The sequence below is a fragment of the Sinohyriopsis cumingii genome, chromosome 4 (assembly GCF_028554795.1).
Source record: "Sinohyriopsis cumingii isolate HCF-2022 chromosome 4, ASM2855479v2, whole genome shotgun sequence".
NCBI classification, from domain to species: Eukaryota; Metazoa; Mollusca; class Bivalvia; order Unionida; family Unionidae; genus Sinohyriopsis; species Sinohyriopsis cumingii.
Window position 1 is genome coordinate 101321431 of NC_142964.1, and position 14213 is coordinate 101335643.

Here is a 14213-nt window from a genome sequence, read left to right on the forward strand (position 1 = left end):
TTAAATTTTACTATATTCATGAAGCTGTTGTGAAATACATGAAGTCATTGATAAATTCTTAGTACATGAAGCCCTTTTTAGGTACTTAGAAAAGTTAAATTTTACTACATACATGAAGCTGTTGTTAAATACTTGGAACTGTATTAAATTCTTTGTACGTGTTAGGTACTTGGAACAATGTTCAGTTTTAACATGTACATGAAACCCTTTTTAGATGCTATGAACAGTGCTCAGTTTTACTATATACTTGGAACCCTTGTGAAGTACTCAAGGTTTTCATTAAGAATTGACAGGTGGCTGAATTGACAAATTCAAACTGTTTCCTAACTTAATCATATTGCAAGATTTTTAAAATTAACATTAAAAGAAAAACAAACCAAACAGCCTGAATTTTTTTTTAGTTTTTGCATTTTTCAGACCTGCCAACTCTTACGATTTTTCTGTAAGTGTTACGAAATTTACCCTTAAAATATGGACTTACGGCATACTAGGGAATATTATCATTGGCGAAAAGTCCAGATAATTGGTTCATCCGTGTTTTATTTGGATCTTAGAATTAGTAAAATTAGTCAGGGAACCAGAATAACTTTACAAAAGCACCCCAGATGCTTTAAACTGCACCTGTTTGTTCATATGAAGCGTCTGCTTGATCAAACTGTTAATTATAGAATTGTTAAAAATGGTGTCCAGAAAGGGATGCATGTTTATGGGGAAAATAAACTTCTAGAAAAGTGTTACTAATCAACACAGAAGAATAAAAAGGAGTATTCAGATTCTTGTGAATAAAAGCTAGAAAGGAAACATTTACAAAAATTGGACATCACTTGTCAATTTAAGTATGTCTCGTGGTGGAAGAATGATTGCCGTCGTCGTGTGAATTGGAAAAGAATTTCCAAGAATTATGTCAAGTTGAGAGATAGCAATAAGCTATTGAGCTGCATAGGGTTTTGAACTAGAGTTTGTGCTACTGTATTAGTGGTAAATAAAGTCCATGCTTACTTTACAAACTTTTTAGTTCGTCGATGCGTCAAACTTTTAATTACATTTTCCAGCTTTACAATAGCAGTTATTGATATTTTGTTACACCTTACTGAAAACTGGTCAATCTTACTGGAATTTTTTTTACTGCCTTACTGAGATGGACTTGTTAGGGTTGTCAGGTCTGGTCTTTGTTTCTAAAAATAAAATGCCTGTATTCTGGAAATCAAATCTGCATCCATTGGCAGTCTTCATTCTTCATTTGTTAGAAATGGAAATTACTGATTGATACACATATATCTTTTATTTCTTATTTACTAAAAATATAATAATTGCATATTCCGGAAATGCAGTCAGCACCAGTTGGCTAAGAATAGAAAAATAGTACACAAAGGAAATTATCGATCATTTATACATGCACTTCCTGGTGTAGTCTGAAGTTAGAATATTTATCTGATTATCCCATTGATCTTAATCATAATGATGCCATCAGTGCAGCTGTTGACCTGGCCATTATTATGTATATTTAATTTGCATTTTTGTTAGGTTTGTTTTACGTGTGTTTTTTTTCTTCAATTTCATTTTTCACTTGACCTTGTCCCAAATCAAGTTTATTTTCTACTTGATCTGAATTATTGATTCTGGTTTTGTAGTAAACATGTTTATCTCAATCTGAATCTGGAACTTTGGAAATTCCCCATGAATTACATGGTCTGCCAGTTGTTTACTACATTTTATATTATAATTTTAGTAATAGACTTCTAATTACATCTAAGGTTTTCTTTTGTAAACATTATGAACCTTCCAGAAGGAAACTTTCTATTAGGCAATAAATTTTTTTATAGAAAATGTTAATTGTTATCTGAGGTAAGGTAGAGGACTTTATAATCTTGTTTTTCTGAAAAATTAGGTTTTATTTGTGCTTTAAGATCTTAGCAGAATCAGTAGTATTATTGTTGTGTCCAAAAATTATTTTGGGCTGTAATTTATTTATTCACTGAAAAATACAATACAAGGTGCTCTTAAAAAATAACATTCTTGGAAATAGAAACTTGAATTTATAGTGAAATTTTAAATAAGGATTTAATTCTTGGATTGTATTATTGTGATCCAACAAAAGACTGTTGGTACATCACCACGGCATGTGTCACAACAGGCACATCAACACTTTCAGCACTGGTTTTAATTTGGATTTCCATCAAAGTGTATTCAGAACTTTAATCATTAGGACTTTTGTCTGTAATACTGTAAGTTCCTTTTTTGTACATTTTCATTTGTATTCTAGGGAAATAAATTATGTTAGATTTTACAAAGCTTATTGCTTCTCACTCTTTTTTTTTGTTACTTATTTTAAGACCAATGAGTCATAATACCAATAGAAGTTTAAGCTTGGAAGATTATGATGATGATGAACAGGACAAGTCAAATTGATCAGACAGCTGCTGTTAAAATCATGTAATGACAAGCTCAGATTTAATGACTAATCTTCTTGTAACATTCAATGTGTTTAGTCCTCATTCTGTGTGTGTGCTGTAAAACTTACTTGCTTTTTGGGGTGGGTGGGGACAGCAACTGCTTCATCATTTAATAAGTATTACAGTCATATACAAATAATTAAGTGACTTTCTTCCAACACTACAAATGAGATTTGAGATCTGTATGTTATAATTAAATTTAAAAAATGAGATTTAATTACTTTGTACCTTCAAATTAAAGTTTTCATACGAAATAAAATTAGTATGAAATACCTACATGAACACTGCTGTTTCTGGTGCTGTGTTTGAATATGTTAATAATGGAAAATAATTAAGTCTGGAGAAGAAAGTGTTTCTTTTCCTTTGTAATTTATAGTCAAAACTGTCTCCCAGATATGCTCAAAATGCAGGATTTAGCTTCTTTTTTTATATAAAAACAGGAGGGGGGATGCCTCCCAGACCCCAATAATAGCTTCATGCCATTGGTGCTGACCGAAGTTTGGCCTTTTCATATTGGTTTTGGATCCTCAGAATTTTCTTAATGAAAACCTTGGGTACTTAGAATAATTTTAAACTTTGTTTTGCAGCATGTGAAGCCAGATAAGGTATCGAAGTATGCATTGGCCAACACAGACAAGTTTGATGATGTGTGCAAACAGGTAATGTAATACCCTTGTGTAACACATACAAATCTGGACAGCATAGATATGGATTAATAGTATAGTTTTATAATGTTTTGGCATATTGGAAATCATAGATGAGATATTTTTGTCCCCAGATGTAAAGGTTAGAAGACTTGGAAGCTGTATCTGTCTGTCCATGTAACTAAATCTTTTACTTACCATATTGTCTTTTTTATTGATTTTCTTGGTATTTGAATGGCTTATTATCATTGTATGAAGACTGGCTTAATATTCAACTTTGAGAATTTGATAGTTTGCTTTACTATAGTTATATCCCTGACACAATTGCGGGGAACAAGCATGAATGGGTTTCAACAGCGCACAGCCAAAGTGATGAATAGGGCAGCTCACCATTCCATGGCTAATGCTCTGGAGACCTTATTAATCTCAGTCTGATACTGTATGACATATTTATTTGTTCGTTGGTGCTGAAGCTGCATCACTCTTTAGCTTTACAATCATTGTCATTCTGCTTCCTGGGTTGTATAGAGGATATATGAGAGTAGGCAGAACAAGATGTGCCCCTCCTTATCTGCTCCTCCCCTTTTCATCTCCAACAGCCTTGGCCACAAAGGATGGATGTTAAGAGGCAGAGGGATAGATGAGAATAACCCTCTCAACAACAGCAGTCTCAACTGCAACAAGGCTTACTATAGCCGCAGATGTTTCTGCATAATAGGCAGTTCATTAAAGGAATAAAGTAGACAAAATTTCTCTTTTCTGAAGCTTCCCAACAATCACCAATGACTCATTAACCCAACAGCCCATGGAGAGTCTCCTGGGTGTTAGGAGACTGCTCTTTTTAAGTCATGCTTAGATAGCCTTTTTACAGCAAATGAATAGACAGGCTGCAGATCTTATTTGTTTATTCCCCGCTTGTGTTCCACTAATGTGACACATTCCAACAGATCCCATGGAGGAGATTTTATTGAGGAAGTATTGTACTCTCCAGAATTTTATTCATTCCATTGGCAAGCTCAGGTTACTGATTGACTTCAACAGGCTAAACAAAATCATATTTGTCCAAAAATTCAAGACTGTACATGTGATAGAAAAGACAGGTCAGAATAGATCAGGAGATTTCCAAAATTTGTTCAACTATTTGGACCTCAAAAGAAGGAGGATTTTCATCAGCACAGTTTTAGCATGCAAATGGACAAAAACTACAACTTTTTAAACAAATTTACATTTTTTCTTACTAAAATATCATCATCTCATCATATCAGTCCTTTCACAATAACTTGTTGACATACATGCTCTCTTTTTATGTATCACAAAGATGTTTAGCCTTTCTTGGTGGATAATTATCTGGATTACATTGGGGGCAGTCCTCATTATTGTTGATCTTAACACTTTATACTATTCCTGGATCAAAGTATCTTCTGGGATCATCCTGAATTCTCCTTCAATTGGAAAATGTCCTTTCAAGGTCAGCATAGTAATATGGTAATGTTATTACATCTCTGCAGAGTCCACTGAGAAGTTAAAATTGTTTCCTGCCTCTGTGTGTTGAGTCATATTGCTAACTCACTGCCAGAACTACTCAGGATTGGAATTGTCTGGATCCAGTGTTCTTTTAATGGCATTAAGTTCCTCCACATGAATCACAAACTGTTACATTATACCAGTACACCCATTTGTAACACTAAGTTGAATTTGCAGACACCTTTCCTGTTATCATTATCAGCATTCAGGGCTGATCAGATGCCATAGCTCAGTGTCTGGAACCGTCTGAAGTTGGACAAGTAAAATTTTCTAAGGCACTAGTTCAAGACAAGTGTCATTTTCCAAGTTTAAAACAAGTTGACTGGGTCCTAATTTTCATATTTTAATCACTTTTATAAATCTTATTTGGGCATACTGAATGCTTGAATCTCTATTTATTCAATCACATCCTGTTATACTAGTCAGTGGTCATAGATAATTGTTGCATATGCACAAGTTCTATCACTGCTTGGCTGGATATTGGGTAAAGTGGCCAAATTATCAGCCAGTCATTGCACTTAAAGCAAATCCTTTATGAGTAATTAGCAGTGCTTCAAATGACCTTGTAATATTACTCGACATATACTCACGAGTGGATGACCCATTGATTTTAATACAGTGAAATTAATAAATGGCATTTCCAGTATGAACTGATCAGATGACAGTAGAGTTTTTAATTTCTTTAACTGATTATACAGAGGATCAACTTCAACGTGCGATATTGCAGTTGAAGCAAAATAATTATTCTAATCAAGTGGTCTGTGTTTGCATTTAAATGACAAAATTTATGTTGTGGTCACTTTAGTAGAAGTAGTTGTCAGATGTGGTGATCGCCTCTTCTTGGATAAAATGAGTTTACTAAATTATTATCGCAGGGAAGGAAGGTCATAGGGAGAGAGATTCAGAGAAAGAAAATTCACACAAAAATGGAATGATAAAACATAAGGCTGCTATTGTGTCTGAGGTAAAATATTCCTCCAAAGAGACTAAAACCAACCTCTGTGGAAGCAAAAAAATATCAAATAGTCACATTGGGTTGATAATTATGGATTCATAAACTTGGAAAGAAAGATATTTTGCAGGTGTTACAAACAATATCCCAAAATGGCACATGTTGAAAACTCGGCAACTGTATTTGTCAGTGAAATAGACAAATTCAGCATTTAATCAAGCAAATCTCATGACAGTTTTAGACCTTGTAAAGCCTGTGCAGCACTGTACTATATATGCATAACACTGTACTATATATGCATAACACCAGACTGTACTATATATGTATAACACCATCCAGCATGTAGCAGAAAATCCTTAAGTTAGAGTTGCTGGCACTCCACCAGGAAAGGCCCATTTAGAAAAAAAGACATTGAAATGTGAAAGACAAAATGAGTGATTTCATTAACACAGTCTACATCCTAACCCAGGGGTCTCAAACTCAAATCACCATGAGCACCACATAAGGACTAATACATTGGCCCGAGGGCTACATCACTGAAACCTTTTCATAGAGTGAGTTAATATGCTTTTATGAGATGGGGTTTCTGTGTGATTTGTGATGTAATTCTTGCTACCATGACAGATTTTAAAATCATGTTTTACAGGAAGAGCAGAATACATATATTCATGTCCCTTTGAATTTGATTGCAACCAATGTATTCCCATTTCCATCAAGGACCAGAATTGTAAAGTTGTTATGGTGGCCTCATTTACATGGAACAAGCCGTATATCATCTGCTCAAAATAGTGATAGATGTTCCCAGGAAGTCCCTTTGAAATTCAGTCTTTTCAGCAACCTCACTTCCAGGTGTTTCATCCATGTCCTTCTTCATCATGTCTGACTCTTGTTTGGTCAGAGAGTCTCAGCAGAGAACTTTGACGTTCCATTGTGTAGAGAATCCCATGAACAAAAATGCCTTGTAAGCTTATAAAGAAAAGTGGCAGGTATTCAGGGACTGGTGCAAAGATAACAACATCATCCCCTTGAATGCCTTGATCTCTCAGGTGGCTAACTTTTTTCTCTGGCATTTCTAGGAGAAAAGGTTCTGGTTACCATCAGGGGATATTGCTTTCTGATATTTGATACATTCACTCGTCATGGTAGAGCAAATGTATGTCATAACAAGGATCTGTCAAACTTGCTGCCAAACTTTGATTGGAAAGGGCCCAGAAATCACTCACCCCATTTTCCAAAAAAAAAATTCATGGGTTTTAGTTGGACTCAGAAGCTCAAGCCCATAGCCAGGGCCTCTTTGAAGCTGCACACAAGGCACACAAGGCAGACTTTCTGATAGTGCTCACCTTGGCACACAGGGTGAGATTTGCATGCCCCTTTCAGTGCACACATTTCTCCATTTTAAAAAATTGGGTGGTTCACTGGTGTTAATTACACAACCAGGTTTCAAATCTAAGTACTGGTTTGGACAATTAGATGATACTTATCCATTCCGTCTACAAGTCAAGAGAGGCAGCTAAGCAAGACCTGGGCCATGCTCTCAGAATTAAAATGAATCACATGGAGAAGAGCCATGAGCCATGAAAATGTCTTTTATGTTACAAGAAGAAAAGAGGATATAACCCTTAAGCCATGGCCTTGTGGCTGAAGTGGATATTACACATAGTTTATTCTGAATTGTCTCAAGACCAGATATGACTCATGAGAATTTCTGCTTATAAGATTTGATTGAAGACTTAGTGAAGTCAGTAGGCTTGTACACCCAGCCTGCTTTCTCCATCTTTATGGGACTTGGCTTGCAAAGGAGAAAGCTGAATCTTATTAGACCACTGGTAGATGTTCAGAGAGTTACCACACCCTATTCATGAGAGAACTACCTCAGTTCCAGGCATGGTCTCTTAGCTTTCACTGGATTTACCCAGGAAATATTTGCAGGTAAGCCAGTAGCCAGGTGCAGGACCCACAAGGATATCTTTTGCACAAGTAAAAACATAATCTTTGTGCTGCCTTCATGTTAGTAGAAGTTCATTTTAGCAGTCATTCAGCATGCTCATACAGGACGACATGGGTAGAGTTTTGGATGCTTATGCATTTCCTCTTCCTCTTACTGTTTCTCCCAATTTTAACATCCTCAGGTAATGTATTTGACAGAGAACAGAAACTTTATAGTAAATTATTTCTCCATGAACACTTGATCACATTACTATCAATCTTGCCCATCCTTCCCTGCAAATGCAAGCATGCTGTTTTAAATTTTTCTCAAATGTAAACTGGTACACATCTGTGATACAGGTGGGCACCTAGTGGGACAGGGGAGATAATTTGTAAGAGCTGCTTCCCTTAGTCTGTAGTGTTTATAGATGCCAAGATAGATTTTGCTCTTTCAGGACAGGTTGTATTTGGAGGTAGCTGAGGTTATTTCCAGCTGTTAGGTGTGATTAGATACATATATTTTTGAAAAACATTATTTACTCAGATTGTCCTATTTTGCAGTCTGTCTTCTCTTTGAGAAAGTGGCTGCATGATATAGGATAACCCTCTTTCAGTATTAGGATTATTCTTCATGACAGTAAGGTACTTTGAATCCTTGTTCCATATTGGAAACTTTCTTTTTAACTTGCAGAGTTGACCAATATAATGAGGCAGATTATTTGGAACTACATGTTAAACTATTGGGAAACTATCAGAGGTGTTCCATATTTCTTGTAGATTTATCTTTTGCAATTTCATTTTAAAGATTGAAATAATTCAATGAATTTGATGGCATCAAAAATTACATTTATGGTTTTCTAGTGAAATGGAATTTTAGAGCTAGACCATGCATTTTAAGTGGAGATAATTGATCCTGTTAAGTGAAACTTCCCTAAACCTGTCCCCATTATACCAGTCACATTTTGCAGACTGGATGCATTTTCTGGTCGCAGTAAAGCCATAGAAAAGCTAATTGAACCTCTGAATACTGACCCCCTCCATAAATCAATTAAAACTTCTTATCCCAGCCGTGTTTAGTTTAGGGAAGATTCACTGTATTAAATATTTTCACAAAATTTTAGCAATAAATGCAGTTACATGAAATACATTTAATGGATTTGTTTACTATTCCTGTAAGTTTAGATTTCTTCTGTGTATATGATTCTTGTACATTAAATCTTTCAGGCAGGAACTTCTCTTGAAACAAGAGCATTATGTCGACTGTCGTTGAATCCAGTATTGCAGAAGGTGGTAGCAGAATTCCGTGAACAGCATTATGATTGGAAATCTCTTGCTGCATACCTGCTTACAAAAGAAACTGGTCGAAAATACAAAATAAAGAAGAAAGGAAAGAACCAAAAGATAGTTTCTACCAATATCACAGCTAGTAAAGCTTTAGTGCAGACTTATCTTGGTGCCAAGCTTGGGAAAGAGGTTTCAAGTAATTTACAAAGCTCAAGTGCATTAACACAAGTAAAAAATTCAAATAAAGCAGAATCAGAAGTTTTTGAAATAGATCAGTCCAAATGTTCTGAAATAGATCAGTCCAAATGTTCTGAAATAGATCAGTCTGAAAGTTCTGAAATAGATCAGTCTAAATGTTCTGAAATAGATCAGTCCAAATGTTCTAAAATAGATCAATCCAGATGTTCTGAAATAGATCAGGCCAAATGTTCTGAAATAGATCAGTCCGAAAGTTTTGAATCTAGTGAACATTCAGACCAAGAAATTTCAGAGAGTGAACATTCCTTTGTTATGGGTTCAGGCAGTGGCTCAGAAGTCTCATACTTTGATTCCAACGAATTAAAAGAGAAAGCAAGGAATAGGAAAGAAATTAGGAAACCGATAACCAGTCGCAATAAGAATTCATCACCGGAATCTAGTTCTTTGCCAGTTACAAAGGATGAATCGGTTGTCAGGAAAGTGAGGAATCAGGAAGAAATTAGGAAAAAGACAATCAGTCCAAATATAGATTCATTGCAGGAATCTGGTTCTTTGCCAATCACAAAGGATGAAATGGTTGTCAAGAGAATAGACTTAAATCGTCTTGATTGGGACAATTCTGTCAAGAAGCAAAGTGAATTGCCAAGATTTTTGCTGCAGAATCCAAATAAGGAATCTAAAGATAAAAAGATTTTGAAGGACTCTTTCTTTGCAGCAAGTGATGATGATCATGACATTGAAAGAGATAAAGATGACATAGATAACAGTAGTGATGAGGAGGAGGAGCATCATGATACAGCAAATTTATATGATAACAATACAACTGAAAAGAAAATAAGTAAATCACATATCAGGAATCAGGGTGAGAAAAGCTCCTTATGGTCTGGAAAAAGGGCATTTGAATCTACATTTGTAGGTTCTCTTTCAGAGAAGAAATCAGAAACCAGACAAAATTTCAGTTTTAAAGAGAAAAGACTGCAAAATAGATTTCAAGGATTTGAAAAGGACTTCAGACAGAATTCTGCCAGGTAATCTTCTCTGCTTCCTCCAGAATAAGGATACACAGAGATTCATATTTGATTGTATGAAATGATTAATTGATATATTGATAGTTTTTCCATACAAGATTTGATGCAAAATGATACATACTCTTTACTTCAATCTTCAGCAGTCAGAAATAATAATTAGTTGTTTGCGTTTTCAATTTTTAAATTTAAAATTCATTTGAGACAGCTGTGACAGGTATATGCAATCATTTTGACAACTCCCACTTACCTTTTACAAATTAACACAAAGTGACTAAGTTGCATGATTTGAAATCTGCACCCACCCAGCCAATTCCATGTCAGTTATTTCATCTTGTCAGCATCCTCAGACATTCCAGACTTGTTCCTCATAAGTACTTTAAATACTTCAGGATCATTTGACATTGCACAAAGTGTATCAGTTATTTCCGATGTGGTCTGTTTGGACTGAATTTGAAGGTTACACTTTTTTTGTGTAATGGAGTAAAATATGTTACTTTCAATTCTGATGGTGGTTATTGCTTGTTCGAGTGGAGGGTAAATAAATTAACCTCCAATCAGAACTCTCTACAGCTTTTATTTAGGGGCCTTGAGTGGTCTAAAGCGCTGTCTGTTACGGATCACTGCCATCTCACCTTTATCTGCGTGGGTTCGAGTCTTGGATTCGGCCAGTGTGGGTATGTGAGAAAGCTTGTCACTAGCTTCTTGTGTACCGGTGGTTCTTCCCGAGGTTTTTCAGGGTTCTTCCTCCACCATTAATACTGGCTGCCATGCATAGCCTATCGTGTGCTGAAAAATGGCGTTAAACCCCACAACAACAACAACAACAACAAAGCTTTTATTTACCACATGAGACACCTTAAGCATTGCAACCAAACTCAATAAAAATAGATTCAAAGCAGCAAACAAGCTTCACACAAGTGTATATTAAATGATCTGTAAAGTGTGCATGTGTGATTTGAATTTTTAACGTAGCTTTAACTATTTTTCAGTCATATCGCTACAATGTCTGCAGTGTGGCAGTTTATAGTAATGTCTAGCACTGGGACATCATGCTGCAGACATTTCGCTTGATGTCCCACCCAGTCACATTATCCTGACACCAGGTCAATCAGTCCTAACACTAACCTTTTAATGCTGAGTGACAAGCAAGGCAGCTGTTAGTACCATTCTATAAGTCTTTGGTATGACTCGTACATGCCAACCATTATGCTTTTGGCATAATCATTACACTTTTGTCATTAATTTACGCGTAAACGTATTCGGATTAAGCGTTTTCGGTATGTCCCCCTCACAAAAAATTAATAATTTGTTTTCTTATTTATATTAACATCCCATTAATCTTTCAGACCGTATTCTAGACAAGACAGCTTCTACATAACTATGACATAAGAGTACGCTTGTCCATCCTTGCATGCACTTTCCTAACAGAATTATGTTCTATTTATAGCAGCTGCCCTATTTCCAAGAAACATGCTGGTTTTACTTTGAAACTTTTGACCTTGGTTTCTATTTATAGCAGCTGTATTGCTAAGTTAGGAGAGAACAGACTGGTTTTCTCATTTTTATTCTTTGCTTGCAGATTTTTTTTCTAATTCATATCTGATACAGAACCAGTCTGTAGGTATTTGGTGCTAAAAGTCACGTCAGATTTATTCTAGAAGATGCATGTGTTAGAGCAAAAATGTTTTTTGAATAACTTCACAGATGGATTAGGAAAAGACAAAAAATTGATTCATAAATGAATACATGAATTACACAATACAGCGTTCCAATCTGGGGCAGCTTCACGCCCACTGCAGGTTGTGTGGAAGGATTTTAATATTGGTCATGATGGTAAAACAAAGAAACCTTGAATTAGCTCATTTTATAAATTGCAATACTAAGGTAACTTGTAACTTCTTTTTGAAAGCAGAACTAATAAATGCAAAAGCATTATTTACTGAGTTCTTAATAGAACATGGACTGCCCCTAGCAGTAGAAGACTACATTGGTCCTTTGTTCAAATGGATGTTTTCTGATTCCAAAATTGCAGAAAATATGCATCTGCAAGAACAAAATCATCGAATATTGTTAGGTGTTTAGCAGAAGATACTTCACTTAAAATTGCAGAAACCATGAAAATTGGGCCATTTCGTATTGCAACAGACAGGAGCAGTGATTATGATGACAGAAAGTTGTACCCAGTTTGTGTACAAGACTTTGACATTGAAAAGGGCAAAGTCAGAGTGCTCTTTTTTCATTACCAGAATTAACATAGATTCCACTGGAGAAAACATTTTTTATTTGCTTGATAATGTGTTGAATAAACATAAGTTGCCAGAACTGTATGGGTTTTTTAGCTGATAGTGCATCAGTGATGACTGGAATTTATAAAGGAGTTGCATTCTTTATTTTGAAAAACGTCTTTATCAGTGTACATATCAGGTGGTCCCTGTCATATGATGCACCTTGCTGCAGGAAAGGCTGCTGATAAATTAGGAGGAGAACCCCTGAAGTATCAAGTTGACATTCTACCTGACAATGTACTTCATGCAGACAGAGTTGATGTGCAATGGCATCTTATTTCCCAGCTAAAAGATCCAATAACTGGAAGATATATATTTTCTCGTCTTTGTTAGGTTTTGAAACAAATATTGGTTCTTGACCATTCTAATGCTGCATGTGAGAGATTGTTCAATATTGTTAAAAAAAAAAAAACTGAATTCAGATCCAGGCTCTGTAACCCAGCAATTAGTTAACAACTAGTTTGCAAAACATTCATAATTTCAGCTATTACAAAGTGTTTTGAAATGCAATACGAGGGACTGTTGCTTTTTAAAGCTCAAGGTGCTATATATGAAAATTTTAAGCAGTAATTGATTTTAAAAGACCAGAAGGGTAAATAAATCATTTTGTACACATGCTCACTGAATTTTATTATGTTATATGTGGATTACTCTTTTTCTGCTTGGATTACTCTTTTTGTCCACCTGGATTACACTTTTTCCTCGCCAGAGGTTGGCATGTATGGACTTGGCTAGGGATCAAACCCTCTGACCTCCTGCATCTGAGGTGGATGCTCTAACCACAAGGCCACTGGAGCGGTGATCTGTAAAGTACTTAAATTGTTAGTGGGGAACCAGTTTGGAATGTCTCCTTTTATGTTAATTAATGTAACCAGCAACTGAACATGATGATGGGATAAAAAAAGATTAACACAGTATTGGCAAGGAAGCAGATTCCAGTCTGCACAAGTTATAGTAACCTTGTCTTAATTTTAATTTTTAGTAGCAGATTAGATATTGTTGCTAGTAATTTTCTTTTTCATAGACAGAAATGAGTGTATGCGGCTGCTGCAGTCTGCATCAGCAATGTGATGGATTTGGATGTTTGTCATCTCCATTCACCTACTTGTTCTAGATAAGATTTTCCTTGCAGGTGAAAATTGCACTATTTCTTCAGTTTGGAAGATTAAACCCTAATGCCTTACAAATTTAAGTGATAGCATGAAATAAGATGTTTTCAAAGCATTCATGCAGTACAGAACAAAGGACCAAGTGACCAAAATGAGTCCTGCATCTGCTAAAATGGAGCATTCTGAAATGGACTAAAAGATTTAATTAAATTCACTGACAACTAACAGGTCGTCTGTTTGGAAGTATATTTTGAGAATGGCATATGAACAAATGAGAATTATTTATTTGTCTGTAATCTGCATGCAGGAAATACAACCAAGATGTCAACACAAATCAAACGGCACCACCTTACTGCTGACAGGCCTTCCAAAGATAAAAAGACCATCAAGTTGTTGATAATGTGTCAGGTAGTAGGCTGTGTATTAGGAATAGTATCAGTATGCTGCACATTTGTATCATTTCATCCCTATTGATTTAGACACATATATGTATTGTATCATTTCATCCCTACTGATTTACACACACATGCATTCATTGTATCATTTCATCCCTACTGATTTACACACACATGCATTCATTGTATCATTTCATCCCTATTGATTTAGACACATTTAGGCAACATCTTGACATCACTCAGTCTACATGTTGACATTTTTCAATCTACATCTTGTTATTGTTCAGCATTGTTTCCAGATGAGAGTTTATAATGCCAGTATCACATACACATGAGTTGGATGTTGAAAAGGTTTCTTAATACATAAGTTATTGATTAATTACCTTTCTTTCATTTTTGTAACAATCTTACA

The 14213-nt window shown here is 35.4% G+C and overlaps 1 protein-coding gene across 1 annotated transcript in view; it reads left to right on the top strand.

The window, feature by feature from the left end:
* Positions 1 to 14213, top strand: part of LOC149801780 (uncharacterized) — a 50105-nt gene that overhangs the window by 25602 nt on the left and 10290 nt on the right. Inside the window, exons 5-6 of the mRNA XM_089956122.1 lie at positions 3041 to 3112; positions 8727 to 10012. Coding sequence (XP_089812248.1) covers positions 3041 to 3112; positions 8727 to 10012 — 1358 coding nt within the window. The remainder of the gene's footprint in view (positions 1 to 3040; positions 3113 to 8726; positions 10013 to 14213) is intronic.